Source organism: Pararge aegeria, chromosome 4 (genome assembly GCF_905163445.1).
Source record: "Pararge aegeria chromosome 4, ilParAegt1.1, whole genome shotgun sequence".
Lineage (NCBI taxonomy): Eukaryota > Metazoa > Arthropoda > Insecta > Lepidoptera > Nymphalidae > Pararge > Pararge aegeria.
The window spans coordinates 2332925-2352396 of record NC_053183.1 but is presented as its reverse complement, the minus strand read 5'-3'; the positions used below and the strand labels follow the sequence as shown (position 1 = coordinate 2352396).

The following is a 19472-nucleotide window of genomic DNA, read 5'->3' as shown; positions in this document are numbered from 1 at the left end:
ACCGATTATTTTTATGGGTTTCAATATGAATCCCACACCCCCAAGAACGTAACTATCTTAGACTGCAGCTGCCACCAGATGAGATTACAGTGTGGGTTAAATTGTAGTAATAAAATGAAAATAATTGCTGAATTTATATCATTGTAAGCGACTAAAAAAGCGTTATGAGAAAAACAAACGATTGTCATATCGTGTGATGACCTCACTGGCGCATCGGTGAGCGCTGTGAATTTAACTAGGAGGTCTGTAGGAGGTCGAGGGTTCGATTCCCGACGAGGGAATTTATAATTTTTGAATTTGGTCTGGTCTGGCTTTAGCCGTGGCTAGTTACCATCCCGGTGCGATGTCGGGTAGAAACCGATTAGGGGTATGACTACCGTACTCCCTAACAGGTTAGCCCACTACCATCTTAGACTGCATCATCACTTACCACCAGGTGAGATTGAAATCACGGGCTAACTTGTAGTTGTTGTGGAATAAAAAGAAATAAAAAAAATTGTTGATTGTCATACTATGACAATCTACCCTCTGTTTCGAGCATCCGCATTAAACTCTTTAAGACCAAAGTGTCTAGTGTGAGATTTTCTATATTCATTTTCTTATTCGAACGCGTCAAAGTTAAATACTATTTATATGGGATCAAAAAAGGACATCTAGTGACAGCATAGTTTCCCAGTATTGCAAATAGATGGCACTTCTTCATGATAATTTAAATCGTAATTAACTTACTCGCGCTCCAATATGCAAAGGTACGTAGAAAATCCCACAACAGAAGCTCGCAGTTATATTTTTACAAACAAACAATATGTTTAGTGTCAATTTATAACCTAAGCACGTATTCATAAAACAAAACATTACTTTTTTCGAACTAGAAATAATAAAACTTACATAAACCCTGACACGTAAGACGATATAACATTATAAATATAAAGATATGTAAGAATTGACCTAAAATATTATATAACTGGGCTTCACTCACACAGATCTTAATAATGTTGCATTGTTACTTAAAAAATAAAAGTTTCGGATATCATCCACGTACATATCCTGTTACGTACCAAAAAGGCAATTTGAACTAATATATATTTAAAATTAGTTTTGTATTTCATAAAAACAACATACTTTAGAATAATTGTGCTAAGCATTGTTGTGTTTAAATGTTTTACAACAATGCTTTTCTGGTAAGAAAATAAATATTTTATAATAATTCATATAAAAAGTTGAGCTAAACGTCAGTTTTGCCAACAAATGTGCAATTGGCCGCAGAGGATTGACTAGGATTTCAAATTGGCTGCGCAAGCGCATTGGTAACAATTTGTCACTTTGCAGACATTTAATCGTGGCTATAAAATCACAATTTGTACATTTGTGTTTTTGAAATAATAAAAATATCTCAACATAATTGGACTTTTTTTTAATTTCTATTTTAATTTCAGTGTAGGAAAGCAAGGTTTGAAGAGAACTTATGAGAAATTGAAATTGATATACATCGTATTCGTTTCGCTTTAACCGGTTTTCTTGTATGATTATTAATCGGGTTGATTGACCACTCTTATTCGATCTCGCTTTTAGTAGAGCTGCGGACAACGGGCGAAACGCGTGGTCGTGCGTTGTAAAAACCGGTTAAAGAGCGGTTTGATATATCATTTCCAATTTAAATTGTAGTAACCGGTTTATCCTAACGGAATCTCGATTTTTTTCAAAACGTCAAAGTGATTACGTATCTCACCATAGGTTTGCAACAGGCGTTAATCACGCGCACATTGCAAAGCGAAGAAAACAAACACAAAAAGGAAGTTTGACAGCAAAGATTGCAAGATTTACGCCTATCGCAAGCCTGTTGTGCGATAGGTAATCGCCCTTAAGATAACGTTTTTTAAGTCCCCTAAACGCAACCAACACTAGGTTTTTTGAGTTTTTTTTAAATTTAGTTTAGTCAATAGAATTAGATGGTGATAACAAAAAAGAACACCCGGCTAAGTTCGTTGTGGGCTTCTTAAACCAGGACGCGTTTGGAACCCCCGTAGCTTAAGTTTAAAGTTTACGAATGTGGTTATCGCCATCCTCTAACTACCGTTTAATTCTCATGTAATGTACGTATCAAAAGTGCTTACTTGAAAAAGATATTTTTGACTTTAATTCATATACAACAGAACTGACACTAAAATATTTTAATTACACTGATTATTGTACCCACTCATTCGTAACATCAGTCTTTTCTCACCAGAGCGGCGCTGCCGCAATACTTATCCGTAACACACGATCAGTGGCGTGCACTTCATACATGCATAAAAGCACTGCCTACCCCAAAATTTTTGTATAACTTATATACTCATAGTCTTCCCTTTTTCTGCCATCTTCCTTCTCTATACATCCTCCAGTCAAAAAACCTGTGCACGCCACTGCACACGATCCATTTAAAAACTGACCAAGTACGAATCGGACTTGTTCCGTGTCATCCCTAAAACAGCTTAAAAAATAAAAAAATTACTGGTTTACTTTTAAAACTGACCGCCCTTGATTTTTAGTTCATTTTATTTTATTGAAGTGAAACTTCTTTATCGGCGTTGGAAAAATTACCGTCACATTTTTCCGTTACGCGCCATCTTTTTCTGTTACGCGCGTCTTCATTTCTGAGTCACATTTTTCGTTATGATCCATATTTATTTCTAATACATTGAACACGTGGGTAAGATTATGGTTTTTTTTTAATATAGTTTTTATTTAGTTTTTGATTGTCAATATCAGTGAATGTAAATAACTTTAAGGGGTAATTTTTAGCGGAAGCGCACTGGGCCAGCGTGGTGGAGACCCGCAGGGTGATTACATATCTCGCGACAGGCTTGCGACAGGCGAAAACTCGCAATCACTGCTGTCATACGTCAGTTTTGTTTATTTATTGTACGGAAAAGTGACATTTGACAGCAGTGGTTGCAAGATTTACGCCTGTCGCAAGCCTGTCGCGACATACGCAATCACCCTGCCGTACTTTGTAGTGGGCCAGTAATGGGTCGATGTGACGATGATGATGTAAATAATTTTATTAAAACTAGCAATTATTAATTAATACAACTGTAATATAATAAATATTAATTAATTGTTAAAATGAAATAAAAAAGATGTCATAAAGAAGTTTCACTTCTTGCGTGTGTACACTAATACATACACACATTTTTTTATATTGCGCTATAAATTTGTACTGAACTAGTATAAATCTAAATACCTAGGATTGAAGCGTAGACTTCAATCACAGACTGAATGCTCTGGATTGCAAAAGCTTTGTAATTTGGCACATATAGCCGTATTTGTAGTTCTGGCTTTTTTATGTGAGACCGAAAGTTTGTTTTTTTTCATATACTAAAAATAGTTAGACTAAAAGAAAGATTTCATTTAATTTAGTTAAATTTTAATGCATAATTATGCTAAACTAAATCATGATTACTGTTCAATAGAATTCTTGTATAACTATGAATCGTTCGAAGTGAATTACAACCATTATGTCTTAATACAAAAAATGGCTACTCGTATTTAAGGTACGTGAATGAATAAAATTGTATACAAATAAATAATAATATAATTACATATTCCTAATTGGAAACTATTTGTAGCAGTAACTTTCATATATTGGCACAAATGGAAAAGATTTAACTTTTCTGTTATTGTAAAAAACATACAAAACATTTATACAAAAAAAAACTTTGCAAGTTCTTAAAATTTAGACAAAAATATTCGTGTTAAGTCGGCTGTCGAATCTTTTAAAGAAATTGACAGGTCTTAATTTCGTTTGTTAAAAACTGCACCTAAGTATTATACAAGCATTTGGAAATCAGTTACTATGTCACCCCGAAAAAAAATAGTTATACTCGATGTATGGAAAAGTGCTTCTTTTGGTTTAATATTTTTATAGGGTGTTTTTAGGGTAAGTTTCTTATCGATCAACGAAAATGCGTCATAATTCTAGGATTCTTTCCACGACCACACCGTCCTGTCAATTTTGTTAAAATAATTGTTTTCAACCAATTTACCACCAACGTTTATCGATTGAAAAGATCGACTGATTTATATAATATTAGTGCACGTAATTTAAAAAAATGTTCTCATGTCCAATAATTAGTTTGAATAATTTTACGTAATTTTAAAGAATGCAATTTTAATATTCATGCAATTCATTCTTTAATCTCAGTCTAATGTTATGTTATAGCATCAACAGACGAACCAACTTAGATTACGCTGGCCGACTCTGGTTGGCCTTGTTTTAGATCATCAATGCACTGTCATACTTGAAAACCTTGAACTTTTAAAATATTAGTAGTGTTTTCATTAAAAATAAAATAAAAACTGACAAAAGAAACTTATTTGAAAGAATATGGAGTATAGGTGAGGACAAAATTGGTTTGATTTTCCAAGCTTATATTCCCTAAAATATAAGTTAAGGTGAGAAAGTGTATATTCAAGTCACACAAATTAGGGAATATCCCACTGGTTTGCCATACAAATGCACAGAACGAGAAATAAAATTAAGCTTCGTATGTATCCAACTACATTTGATGCCCCGATCTAGACCATACCAACCAGCCAATATCAATGTTCAATCCGATCATATGCGTGATAACCGAAGTTGGATCGTCTGTTGATAGTGCGACAGATTGGGTCGGATCACGTCTGACGCTCGACGGCGAAGTTGTAAGAGTAGTCGCGATCGAGGTCGAAGCGGGTCCGATTCTTGATCACTGGTAACTGCATCTAGAATAGAATAAAATGTTGATACAATACTGATCTATTGCAATGCAGTAGGTATGGGGCATGAAAGTTTTTGTCGGCGTAGTCCCGACTAGTTAAGTGTGATGAGACTTAAAAATTCGGGCGTACACAAACCAAAATCAGCTGTACGTGCTTATTTGTAAAATAACATTCGCGACTCTAAAACGAGTGTCCATAGGTTTATTTTCCTTTGACCTTATTTTTGTTCAATACTGAATAGAAATATGAGTGATTGCAAACTAAGAGTAGTGGGATATGTATTAAGAGAATGAATTGAGTCTATATGCCCCTATAAATCATTTTCAGGCATGCAGGTTCCTTTACCGCTGATATTTAATTGATTGAAACGCACATTACTCCGAAAAGTTAGAGGTAGATACCGGGGCTCGAACTCGTTTCGCCAGAAAAAGAAACCGAAGTTTTATTATCATCATCGGTGTTTATCGCTATATTATAAGTATTTATGTGTAATATATTCTTTAAAATATTCAACAGCTATCTTAGTACCAATAGCACAGGCTACGCTTACTTTGGGGCTAGATGGCGATGTGTGTATTGTCGTAGTATATTTTTTTTATTATTAGTAAATTGACGGCCGATGGGCGCAGTTTGCAGCGACCCTGCTTTCTGAGCCCAGGGTCGTGGGTTCGATTCCCACAACTGGAAAATGTTTGTGTGATGAGCATGAATGTTTGTCAGTGTCTCGGTGTTTATATGTATATTCTAAGTATTTATGTATATTATTCATAAAAATATTCATCAGTCGTCTTAGTACCCATAACACAAGCTACGATTACTTTGAGCTAGATGGCGATGTGTGTATTGTCGTAGTATATTTATTTATCATCATAATCAAACGATTACCGACCCACTACAAGGCACTGGTCTCTCAGAATGAGAGGGTATGCACCAGGTATGCAGATGATATAAAATGGAGAAAATCTCTTGTACGAGTTATAAAAAAACTTAAGGATAGGCATTGTAAGAGTTATAAAAAGCCTACCCTTAAGCAATGGCGTGCATTAAGGGTATGCACAGGGTATGCAGATGATATAAAATGAAGAAAATCTCTTGTACGAGTTATAAAAAAACTTAAGGATAGGCATTGTAAGAGTTATTAAAAGCCTACCCTTAAGCAATGGCGTGCATTAAGGGTATGCACAGGGTATGCAGATGATATAAAATGAAGATAATCTCAAGTACCATTAATAAAAAACTTAAGAATAGGCATTGTAAGAGTTATGAAGAGCCTACCCTTGAGTATTTATAACTCGTAATCGAGATTTGTTTCGTTTTATATCATATACATACCCTGTGCATATCCTCTATGCACGCCACTGCGTAGTCTACCACGCTGGCCAAGCGCGGATTGGTAGACTTCACACGCCGTAGAGAACATTATGGAGAACTCTCAGACATGAAGGTTTCCCCTTACGATGTTTCCTTCACCGTTAAAAGCAAGTGATATTTAATTTGCTTAAATTATAACGCACATAACTCCAAAAAGTCGGTGGTGCGTGCCGGGGCTCGAGCTCGGTCTTACAAAACAATACTAAATTGATAGGTCTAAAAGAAGTGCCATCTTTTTCGACACGTTCTTTGTAGATAACGTTAGATATAGACTGTACAAAAGAAGTGCAAGCGTATCGCGAGATACGTAATCATCCGCAATATGATTACGTATCTCGCGACACCGACGACACCGACGACCACTGCTGTCACGTCGCTTTTCCATACAATAAATAAACTAAAGTGACGTTTGATACCAGTGATTGCCAGATCTACGACTGTCGCAAGCGTGTCTCGAGATACGCAATCACCCTGCCGGTTTGTATTTGATGATTATTAATTAACATACCCAAAGAAACATATTATAGTTTTCCGATTCGTCTTCAACGCTAAATATAATTACAGATATTAAAACGCACATAACTCCGAAAAGTAAGAATTAAAGAAACACTCACTAAAGTATCATTGGGCAATCCACGCAGCTTGGGACTCAGCACGAAAGGCACTCCCTCCAGACCGCTGTAGCCTCCCAGAGTTTGGTAATTACACGCCTTGGGCAGCGGTGCAGGGCCTTTCTTCCGGGCCACAGCCGCCGGGGAAGTAGGCCCGGGGCTGCTGTGCGGGATCGGGGACTTCGCTGACGGCGGCCGGGGCGCTGGCCTCGATGGCTTGAGGTTGTACGCAGGGCTGAGGGCCTCGTAGTCGTGGTCGGTTACGAACTCCTCTATGTTGGGGTACGCGGATGGCGATTTGAGATTGAGATTGTTTAGTTCGTTCACGAGGGGCGACAGTTTCGGAGGTCGGTCTGGCACGGGCCTTAATCTGCGAATCATCAAGAAGTAAAATTCACTTACGATGACTACTAAGGTGTGTGTGTGTGTGTGTGCGTTTTTAAATGAACGTGTTTGGGTTAACATAACTTATACTCTATCGTCTAAGCGTATTTTTGTGTAAAGATTGTCATAAGAAATAAAAAGAAAACAAGTGCGTCAAAATACAATAAATTAAATAGAGTTTTTCTTAATTACTGTATGTTTTTAATTACTTTAAATCATATTTTTTTATAAGATAAAATAGATAATGTCTGTTTTATTAATTATATAATATAATACACCCTTTGCAACTAACCTTCTTCTTCTTCAGATACAATAACAAATTCCGAAGCACCCCCTTCACACAAACCCTTTGTGTATATAACACAAACGCACACGCACACACACAAACACACACAAACACACACACACAACCTCTAACACGAAATAAATATACTGTACCCTTTCTTATCATAAAAATTGAGTATTATTCAAACATTTATAGTAGTAAAACTTGTTGAGCATATTATATGCTAGGCACACACACATAACTTCCAAAGCCGTCGAAGCGTTCTCATCGTCACGACAAGCTTCAAATAAATACCCACGAGTGTTGCAAATGTGTCTCTAACAGAAGTTAATAAGTGAATATTTTTAATAGTGAAACTAGTAAAAATAATGTGGTTAGTAAGATTTATTTTAATACCAAACTCCCAGTTTATGCTATGGTGTTTTTGAAAGCTTGTTTTTACGCTATATTATTATGGCCCATGTGCAGTTCGGGAGAAACTGACATCTGTTTGTCCTTTATTACCAAATTATATGAATAGTTTTACTACTAATAAAACTAACGGCGGGCAAGTTATATTTCATAATTAAGTCTACATAATATGAACAAAACACTTTTTTTAACAATAAAGGCTCGCGCATATATGAGCGGGATGCCCCGAAACGCACGCAGAACATTTTGCATTGTTGAAAACATGGATTTTGCGAGTCATTGCGTTACGCCACTAGTGTCTATGTGCGCGACCCTTTACGGAACACCATGCTAATGAAATAAAATATAATATTCGATACCCGGTACAGTGTTCCCAGCCCGATTTCAAGTGCTTGTATAATTTAACTGACAACGAACTGAAAAATTATATAGTCGAAGTCAATACTTTTATTATGTTATCAAATATAACAAGACATAGAAGGCACTTTTGATGCGCACATACAGATTTCAGAAAAAGTGGTAATAAAACTAAACTCGTTAAATTAAGCTATGAGAGCTTCTAAACGCGCCTTATTCTAATGGTCTGTCATTTAATATAATCAATCCATAAACTTAAGGGTTCAGATTGAAAGAAGGAGTGCTATCCTTATACACAGAGTACAGTTGAAAAAAGATAGCATTACCAAATTCAATTTGCAATCTGAAATATTTGGATTATATTGGTAATTAAAAAACTTAAATGGGTTTATATTTGTGATCGATTATGTTACAATAAAAAGATAAGCGATTATCCGTATATATTAGAGAGCCCTTATCATTCAGTATTAAAGGAAGATTACCGGCCCTAGTGACGAATTTCTACTTTATATTATAAGCAATCCATTTACGTGTGGTTGGGGTTATAAATATGGGTGTTTGATGCTGGAAACTCCAGCATACTATAAACTGTTGACAGAAATTGAGATACCGACGGGTCTGTGACCGTGCGCTGAAATGGCGTACTCGCTTTCTGAATCCAAGGCTGTGAATTCGATTCCCACAATTGGAACATTTTTGTGAGATGAACCAGAATGTTTTTTCAGTATTTATGTAGGTACCCAAAACACGAGCTACGCTTACTTTGGGGCTAGACGACAATGTTTGTATTTTCGAGGTATAATTTGTTATTATTTATAAAGGTATCTCGGGCCGGCTACTTGAGTGTCGGTGCCGCAACAGTCTACAAACAGTGTTTATTATCGCTGGATGTTATAAAGAACATAAGCGCAGAAGAAAGAGAGAGGGACTCATTAAATAAATCCTAAGACTCACCTTCTCGCCGCCTCGGGGGTGAGGTTCGTAACCACGTTTTCATAGTCGTTGGGGAAGTGCGTCGGCGACGTATCAGCACTGCCGCCGCTCACTTTGTAGCACACCACTTTACCATTGATTTCCCTGCAAGTTTACCATCATAATTATGGCTAATTGAATTAAAAACAAATAAAGAAATAAATACTACGACAGTACACACATCGTCATCTAGCCCCGAAGTAAGCGTAGCTTGTGTTATGGGTACTAAGATGAGTGGTGAATATTTCTATGAATAATATACATGAATTCTCATAATATACATATAAACACTCAGACACTGAAAAACATTCCTGTTCATCACACAAACATTTTTCAGTTGTGGGAATCGAATCCACAGCCTTGGTCGAACTCAGAAGTCCGGGCAACGGCGGATCTAGAGGGGGGGGTGGGGGGGTCGGTCGAGGGGGGTCATGACTCCCCCCCCCCACGTCACGTCACTTTTGTTTATTTATTGTATGGATAAGTGCAGTTTGACAGCAGTGATCGCAAGATTTACGCCTGTCGCAAACTTGTCGCAAGATACGTAAACACCCTGCGGGTCTCTCCTCTCAGAATGAGAACGGTTTAGGCTGTAGCAGTAACGTTTTGCCACGCTGGCCAAATGCGGCTTGGTAGACTTCACGCGCCGTTTAGAAAATTATGGAGAACTATCAGGCACACGGGTTATTTATGATGTTTTACTTCACTGTTAAAGCAAGTGATATTCAAAATTAAATTAAATTAAAAACGCACATAACTCCGAAAAGTCAGTGGTGCGTGCCGGGGCTCGAACTCGGTCTCTACGTGAGAAAATCCGAAGCATTACCCACTATCGCCATATATTTCCATTATATTCCTATTCACACCATTTTCCGTATAGATAGAGCGAAATTACTCGAAACAGTCTCTATATGACGGGTTAAATCAACGAAGCTGAAACCTTTACTTGAATACTACGCGAAAAGCAGGAGAATCTGTATAATTTATAATTCTTCACTCCTTATACTCCGCACAAAACAGATTTTCGGCAATGTAACCTCTACGCAGATTTCGCTCCGAAACCGGAGCATCCTCTACAGACGTTGACTTTACAATGAATAATTAATTGTTAAGTTCTTGATATTGATTTTATTACTTTTCGCGGAATTCCGCAAAGTAACGCCTGCTTCTATCTAATATTTGAAACCTTTACCTTATTATTCCAAAACCAGAGTAAATTACCGAAACCGGTTTTTCACACATTTCACCCTCTTCCCCGCCTATTGTATCCTGCTGGTAAAGTTTTAATAAAACTTACCCAGCTAGAATGAATCCTTGCGGCGCAGTCCTCATTTTCGAGCATACTATGACGTCAGTGACGAGGGGGGAAGGGGGAGCAGGCCCAGGTGTTTTTCTCGACACCCGCGTGCAGAGCCTCCGTTTCCCCAACCGCCCCGCCACGCTGTACCCTGCCGGAGTGGCCTCACGCTCCCCTAGCACCACAACTCCGTCCATCACGTAACCGGGCACACCTAAAAATAAAAAATTAAATAGATGGCGATGTGTGTATTGTCGTAGTACATTAATTTGTATATTTTATTTCACTCCCGAATAAGCTATTGAAGCTACGGAATATCTTATTATAATTAAACCGTATAAGCCGCACGTGTGTATTTTAAACCGGTAGTTATGCGGTATTAGGATTTTCCGATATGACAATGGAGCTGCAAGCATTAACTGTCAAGCTCATGTTACAGGACACCGATCTGCTCGGAACGCACCCCGCGTTCTTTTCACTACCCCATAGAAACAACTATCAAGTTTCAGAGGGCGAACTAAAACCTAATAGGACTAGATAATGGCTTCCATACAATTTGTACAAATAAAGGAGAATTCTCGAAATTACCCGGCTATAATTATATGGCCCGGGTAAAAAAAAGAGATGTTTTTGAAACTATTAATATAATAAGTAGAATTATAAAGAAGTGTCATTTACTTTAAATAAATAAAAAATTTAATAACTTTATTTTAATAAAATAATTTCGAAATCCCACAGTTGTTTTTATCAAAGACTTCGAATAATGCATGCATGCCAGTGATTCTCCGAAACGTGGTCTCTAATAATGGGCCTCATAAGAAGGCAAAGAACGGGCGATGGAAAGAGTTATGCTTGAAGTGATGTAATAAAAAATTATGAGATTCGTAAAAGAACTAGAGTGAACGACATAGCGTTGAGCACAGATGGACGTTGGGATTCCAAAGCTAGAGCGGTGAGAGCCCCCAGAGATGGATGACAGAAAAAGAGTTAAGAGTGAATAGCTGGATTCACGCGGCACAAAATGGGAAATCCCTACAAAAGTTGGTCTTTTGTCAAGCATTGGACGTTCTGTGGTTGGATGTATTGTGAAATCGATATTCTATCAGCATATAATAGCATAATAACATAATTAATTATACACTAAAACCTTCCTCATGAATCACTCTGTCCAAAATTAAAAATTCTAAATCCATTTATTTCAAGTAGGCATTAAGCACTCTTTTCAACATCAACAATTTACATTTTACATTTTAAAATTCATTTTTCTATCTTGTGAGAGATGAAAACGGAGCCGGACGAAAAAAGCCGAAAATCTGTATAGTTGTTTTTCAGTTTTTGGGTGTTATGGGTGCATAAAGGAAAGATGACTGGAGAATATTTTTTTATGAATAATCCTGTTAATCACACAAACATTTTCCAGTTGTGGGAATCGAGCCCACGGCCTTGGACTCAGAAAGCAGAGTCGCTGCGCACTGCGTCAATCGACCGTCCAAAATATGTAAGGTTATCTTATTTTATTCTTATATCTTTAAACGAGCAATAATTGTATATATATAATTGGAATCTCGGAATCGGCTCCAACAATTTTCATGAAATTTAGTATACATGGGGTTTCAATAGTGGGCGATAAATTGATCTGGCTAGGATTCATTTATATTGGAATCTCAGAATCATTTAAATTTGACATACGACTATTTTTTTAAGTCGACTCATTCGCGGACGAAGTCGCGCGGGTCCGATAGTATTTTTTTTTTTTTTTTTTTTTTTTATATACTAAGGGTAACATTTATTTATGTGAGTGATTCAGTGAGTCAGAATCTCAATTTACAAACAACGATTCAATTCAAAGAGAGGCCGCAATAAGCCCAGCGGAAATTGTTATAACATCCACTCGCATCCTTATAATGCGGAGCCACGAGATGAAGTACCTATACCTACTTTGATAGTAACTTAACATTTGAGTGATATTCTATGATGATAGATTAATCCCTTTCTGAACGACTTCCTTCAAGGAGCAGGTTATGAATTAAACGGGTGTTTTGTTGTGTATACACCGTCGGGTATACAACGTCATTTATATACGGATTTTGACGTAGAAGAATTTGCCAAAAAATACCAGCAAAAAATGATCACGTGGAAGTGGAACCGAAACGGGGTCTGCTGGTTTTAAGAAAAAAACCGGACTAGATCGATCTCCGTCCGATTTCCCACCAGCAGGGGCTAGCACAGGTACGAGAAAAAAAATTGTTTCCCCGATTATATACCCTACAAGAGATATATTTGACAGCCGGTTGGCGCAGTGTGCAGTGACCCTGATTTTCCGCGTCCAAGGCCGTGGGTTCGATTCCCACAAATGGAAAAATGTTTGTGTGATGAACGTACGTGAATGTTTTTCAGTGTCTGGGTGTTTATCTGAATATTATAAATATTTATGTGTATTATATTCATAAAAGTATTCATCAGCTATCCTAGTACCCAAAACACAAGCTACGCTTAGTTTGGGGCTAGATGGCGATGTGTGTATTGTCGTAGTATATTTATTTATTATTTATAATTAACGTGTCCACCTGCTAAAGCACGCAAGCAAGGAATCATGGAATAGGAGAAGTTAACCCCGTTCATTAATACACATAGGTATATTGTTTGGATATTATTTCCACTTGTGCTATGAGACTTGATAAAGCTGTGCGATAAGATACATTTTTATCCTTTCCCCGGGGAGATAATTGTCTCCAGCTAGCCGTGCAGAGCGATTAAAACCTTGGAGATGACGAAATTTACCTACGGACTCTAATGATATTGTAACAGTCTTTCACTGCCTGAAACTATGGATAAAACGACGTTTTCTAACAATAAAACCTAGTTAAATCGATTTATCGCTCCAGAACCTCTTGCATACTAAATTTCATGAACATCGTTGAAGTCGTTTCCGAAATTAGTATTATGCCTACCTATTATTTAAGTGCATTAATGCATCTATATAATACTAGACGTTGCCCGGGACTTCGTCTGCGTTTGATTTTGTTTTTTGATGTGGCATTAAATTTAGTTGTGGATCTAAATCTTAAATTATTCAGTATTGCTAAGCCCTGAATGAAAGGTTTGCTGCCGTCCGCTGAGGAGTTCTGTCCTCTATTTTCAACCACAGTTTGGGCAAAATTAAACACATATTATAAACTAAAAAATAATTATTTAAATCGGTTATAATTTGTCGGTGTTATGGTGTAAAATCGTCAAACACTCATCCCCTCTCCCAAAGGAACCGAGCTTAATGTTGGGATAAAAAGTATCCTTTATTACTTCTAACACTTCCATGAATATGTGTACAAAGTTTCATGAGGATCGGTTAAGTAGTTTTTGCGTGAAAGCGTAACAAACAAACTTACATTGACCTTTATAATATTAGCAGGCATAATCCGTGCACCGTGCATAGAATACCAGAAATGCTCGTTCAAAGGTATTAGAGAGATGGATAGATGTATGGCGCATGCAGCACAATGCTGAGCTGGCGTCATCATTACATACTGTCGTCGTGGCGCAATGTAGAAATAAATTATTCTTTCGTTCTGCAGTTCTTCACGGGGGAAAAAGGGTCGCACACTGATATATTTAGCAAATCGAACTCACCCTCGGATTTGGACAGGCATATGTAGTGGCTGGGCTTTTTGCCGAACAGGCCCGCCTGGCGCATCAGACCCGCGTCCGCGTCCTCGTCGTAAGTGCGACTGACGGGCACGTACCCCGCAGGGCACTTGGCCACGCTGTCCACAATCTGCAGCGAAAGCAGCGGCCGCTCGTCCGGCAGCGCGCCGCCGAGCGCCGAAAGCACCTTCGACATCTCCACTCACATCATAGCACTGGCCCCGTCAAAAGCACCCCTCGCTTAGCATCGCGACCTTACATATACACTGAACGTTTGCAACACTAGCACTGGTAAAAAACATTTATTACAACACTAACACAAGAAAGCAACATATATTACAACACTAGCGGTGCCACGTGAATTCCGGATACATGAACTGCCAAAAAGTATCGATATATATTTTAAGTAGATAATATTAAAAAATATATTCTATTACGATACTGCTTATAAATCGATTGCAATATAATGTATAAATTAAAACACTTCTACATCAGTGTTATTTTCTAAACTTATGACTCGGTCTTTTTTTTACGCACTAATCTTCGCAGCAGCTTTACCGATTTCGACGAAATTCACAACAACTAGCTAGAGGAGTCTGCACGTGTACACGCTACACGGAACTAAAAAAACGTAAAAACTGAAATTCCCTGGCAATCGCTAGTGATGTAATATGCACCGTAACTGATCTCTTAATAAAGGTAATCTTTAAACAGTGAACAGGTACTCGGGGGGTGTCAAGTAAAGCGTATAATCTGATTAGGGTTTAGAAGCACTGTGCAAGTTACACTAAACTGTGTAAATCCTGGTTGTTGAAGCACTTGTAGTACCTGCAATAGACAAATAAATTGATTGACTACTTAGCTAAAAATCATTTACATATCGGATAGAAGCAGCTGTTTACGGAGTTCCATAGTACATATACAATTAAAATGAAGCTGGTGGATTATAGCAAATTTTGCTTATTGTTCAATGTAGAACCATTCACATATAAATTTAAAAGATTAGTGGGCGTAATACCATCATCATTGGGTCAACGAATGGACGTCCACTGCTGTATGTAAATTTTTGTTGAGTGTCTCAAATATTTCTGTCACATTAAGAATAGCGGTGGGGATAATAATAATTTAAATAAGAGCAACAGAAAAAAATTTGTGATCAATGGCTAATTTTGAATTTTATTCTGTTCTCTTGCTGTAAGTCCTAAACAGGTTGCCTTTAAGAGATAGCTTGCGGCAACAGGGCTGCCTTTGCATGCCTACAATGTCCTTTACTGTTAAATTCTTAGCGTATCTTTTCCTTTATTTCTTCTATTTTTATTTATCAACAGCCCACCAACCCACAGAGGATCACTATGTTGGCCTATAATCTAAATCCTATCCTATATAGAGGAGGTCTGCATCCAACCCATTTAAGTCCTGCTTCATTCACCACCATAATGCTCCAATAAACAATTAGACAGCCGGTTGGCACAGTGGGCAGTGACCCTTTCTGCGGCCAAGGCTGTGGGTTTTATTTCCACAACTGGAAAAATGTTTGTTGAACATGAATGTTTTTCAGTATTTAGGTGTTTATCAGTATATTATAAGCATTTATGTGTATTATATTCATAAAAATATTCATCAGCTATCTTGGTACCAATAACAAGCTATGCTTACTTCTTGGCTAGATGGCAATGTGTGTATTGTCGCAGTATATCTATTTATTCATTTAATATAGTTTGAGCTTTAACCTTTTAATTACTATTATCACATATTATGATAATCGAGCCTGACAGCTTCACAACCGCGAATGCGGGATGGTCAGAACATTTTAGAAAGTGTGGGCTAGTATTAAGACTCACTTGGAACAGAAAATACCTAGCCCTGTGGAAATTGAACACAAAACCTCTCACCACGATGAGGCAGATTATAATAAAGTGAAATTAAATAATTCAAGGAATAATAAAGCAATTAATAAACTTTTTCTTATTAAATTATGAATGGCACACAAAACTCAAAGTTTCTCTGAAGTCAAATGTAAAAGTTAACTGTAAAAGTAAGTTAGGGTAATTAAATTAACAAAGGTAGTTGTTGTGGAGAAGTCTCACTCATGGCTTTGTTCTCTAAACATTGATTATAATAGCTAGGTACTTCAGAGTTAAATACATAAGTGGTCTCTATTGAATGCACGGTAACAAGAATGCATTGCAGAATCCAGTGACTCTTAGAAACCAGAAACTATTTTAATTATTCCTCAGATACCTATGTTATGGCTATGGGCCAAAAGGTAGTGTGGCAACTGTTTTATATTTAAAATAAATAAATATCCAGCCTCAAACTAAGCATAGTTTGTTTTATGGGTACTAAGATGGCTGATGAATATTTTTATGAACAATATACATAAATACAGATTTATGCTCATTACACAAACATTTTCAAGTAGTGGGAATTGAACCTTGGACTCAGAAAGCAGGGTTGGTTAAGCAACTACCGAGTTGAACTTGGTGGAATTAAATAGGTATTTATCAGCTTATCAGCCTCAAAAAGATTTGATATATCTATGGCCAGATATAGGTCACCAGCAGGAGCTGGGAATATTTTTTACTGTCTGGTTCTTTTTTCTTCTCTTCTACATTAAAGGTATAGCAATGAAAGTTTGGGTCTCAAGTTGCCTCAGTGGCTGCTCAGCCAAATGAAACAAATCCCAGATGATAGCACTGGTAGATTCCTCTGTAGGTATATCCTCCAGTATACCCTGGCAGATCATTTTGGCTAAGCTTAACATGATGGAAGGCACAGATGTACAGTCCAAAATTATCACTTTGTTTGTTTGTTTGTTTGTACATTGATTGATTGCATGGACTTGATTTTTGGCATGGACTTAGTTGAAGTAATGGAGAGTAACATAGGCTACTTTGTATCCCAGGACTATATGAGTGGAGAAATATTAAAAACTTGTTTCAAAAAACTAAACTAGTCCAGAGAAACTTGTTTATTGTTTTGCATATTTGCAGAGTGTTATAAAACATTTGATATACACAATGTGTAACCAACATTCCTAATTCAAAACACCTGAGTTGGGAATGTGTATCAACTGATTCCCTTTTTATCCAACTACCCCTGCACAGCTGGCATAAGCCGGAGACAAGAAACAAAATTTACTTGTCCACCTATAAAAGTTAATGTACGTTCATAAAAACATTTCTAAATTTAAGAAAAAATGTGACTGCAATAATTTAAACATTACAGTGCAATATACTAGGTTACATAAAATTCATAATTCGTTTAAAGGAAATTGCATACAATTCTACAATTAACTACCAATTGACATCTTGGAGATGTCTCTTAAAAAGTTCAAAGTTTGTATTAAACGTAAGCTTATAGAAAAGTCCTATTATAGTATAAAGGACTACGTAAACGATAAAAAAGCTTGGGTGTAAATTATTGCTCTAACCAGGTTGCTCTTCTAATAATTTAAAATGACATTGTGAGATGGTGATAACAAAAAAAAAAAAAAAACACCCGGCTAAGTTTGTTGTGGGCTTCTTCTTAGACCGGGACGCGTTTGGAACCCTCGTAGCTTTAGTTTTAAGTTTACGAATGTGGTTATCGCCATCATCTCACTACCGTGTAATTCTTATGTACGCATCAAAAGTGCCACCTGTGGGCCTACTTGAATAAAGATATTTTTGACTTTGACTTTGAAAGCACCAAACAGAAAACAAGAAGATTACCTCTTTTTTTTGTTTAAAATCTTTTTCCCCCCATATAAATTTCTCACAATCATGTCAAATTAAAAAAAAAAATATTTTTCAAAAGTACTTCCTCCTTTTCTTTATATTAAGCCTATCCAATGAGTTTTCCATAACATAATCACAAAAATAGCAATTGAGTTTTAAATAAAACAAGAAAAAATTAAATGTACATTGATTAAATAAATAATTGCACCTGTTTATCAAACATGCAAAAAGTTCTATTACAGTCAAGGTTAGGCTATCTCTAATGGAACAAGTTTTTATGTCAAAATCAATTTGATTTGCTTGTGACAGTGATAACGGGAAATAGTTATTTCTTTTTCTAGAATTATCTTATATGGAGCTAACTTTACCCTGTGGTTTCAATAGCATGGATTTAAGTCAGGTTTATCTCAGGTTCTACTTAACCAATTTTGATACAATTTTGTGTTGTAAGTCAGACTAAGTTCTATTTAACAGCAGACTTGTTGCCTTAATTTTTCACATTGCTTTTGAATAATGCTTCCAAACAAATAAGCCATGATTTATGTTCAATTTGTACAGTACAGTACTTACAAAATCTATCAAATGCTTATGAGCATGCAGAAGTCACAATATATATATATATCAAAATCCCAAAGAGCAATAAACACTATTCTAACATAAAGAAGACAAAGGCAAAACAGGTCAGCATTAGCCGAATTTTGCATCTGATCTAACTACATTTTTTTATAGGTATATATAAAAGCTTTACCTCAGTAACAGCTGATGACAGTAAAAAATTACAAACACAAATCGAAACACGAAATGTTGTATTATTAGTTACGCCACCAATGACCGATTTGGCAATGTGCCATGTATTTTAGACTGTAGTAAACCAATGTGCCTCGGAGACACAGCGTGCATAGCTGCATTTTGTTAATTAAACCAATTGTCTGGCGGTGATCTTGAGAACTTTATCGCGATCGTTGACCCCTCCATTCACAAAGACCCTCGGAATCAAAATAATTATAGTTATAAACTAACCGTTGTCATGACATCATCCGATCCACAACAATTTCAAGCACCAATTCAAAGCCCTAATAATTTTTCACTGATGTTTTTCAAGCACTCGGAACTTTGTGATGCTGTCAATCCAAGATTGTCATTTTAAGATGTTTTTTTTGTAAAAGATTCATAATATTTAATTTACAACTCGGCACTGATTAGAATTATGAACATAAATTACGTTTCAAGGAAAAAAAACGAGTAAACAAGAAAATAATTCACGAATCATTTACGAAGATGAAATAACACGACCAGAAAAACCGGACAAAATAATGAATGAAAAATACAATAGTTTTTATTGTGAATGAGTATAACGAATGAAAGACCAGAATTGATATAATGAATGAATGCATTTTCTGGGTTGCCATGTTAAAATTATATAATATTGGCAGACATGAATTTTAAGAACTTTATTTGAGATGGAACTTTGATAGGTAGTCGGTTTCTTATACACATTTGTACTTTTCGCCCCAAAAAGACTATTGTTTTTGCTGTACTCTAATACTATTAATCAGGCATATTGTACTAATTATATCAAAAGGACATCCAGTGCCGGGGCCACAAGGTGGTAGGGATTTCGACTCGCCATGGTCTTGTGCCGTTTGTATAAAGCTGTTCTCAAACTTATAATTATTAGCATA

At 36.6% G+C, this 19472-nt stretch overlaps 1 protein-coding gene across 13 annotated transcripts; it reads right to left on the bottom strand.

Annotated features, from left to right (window-relative positions):
* Positions 1-3373: 3373 nt before the first annotated feature.
* Positions 3374-19107, bottom strand: LOC120623224. Of its 13 annotated transcripts, none has more exons than XM_039889123.1 (8): positions 18811-19107; positions 14749-14899; positions 14057-14448; positions 10430-10643; positions 9115-9237; positions 8163-8219; positions 6726-7092; positions 3374-4743 (listed from the first exon to the last, which is right to left on the bottom strand). In XM_039889123.1, exons 3-8 carry the CDS (start codon positions 14265-14267, stop codon positions 4657-4659), a joined length of 1059 nt encoding a protein of 352 aa, XP_039745057.1. In that variant the 5' UTR covers positions 14268-14448; positions 14749-14899; positions 18811-19107; the 3' UTR covers positions 3374-4656. The 13 variants fall into 13 exon arrangements, with proteins under 13 accessions (XP_039745057.1, XP_039745061.1, XP_039745059.1 ...); XM_039889127.1 differs by having other exon boundaries at positions 14057-14359; positions 14797-14899; XM_039889125.1 differs by having other exon boundaries at positions 14858-14899.
* Between the last annotated feature and the right edge of the window lie 365 nt (positions 19108-19472).

Bases quoted from the DNA above. Each gene is read 5' to 3' on its own strand.
- LOC120623224 (XM_039889123.1), bottom strand. From the start codon at position 14,267: ATGTCGAAGGTGCTTTCGGCGCTCGGCGGCGCGCTGCCGGACGAGCGG. The intron at 7,093-8,162 runs GTATCGAATATT...GATGATTCGCAG, and splicing joins GGCTGGGAACACTGTACCGG to ATTAAGGCCCGTGCCAGACC. The intron at 4,744-6,725 runs GTGAGTGTTTCT...ATTCTATTCTAG, and splicing joins GATTGCCCAATGATACTTTA to ATGCAGTTACCAGTGATCAA.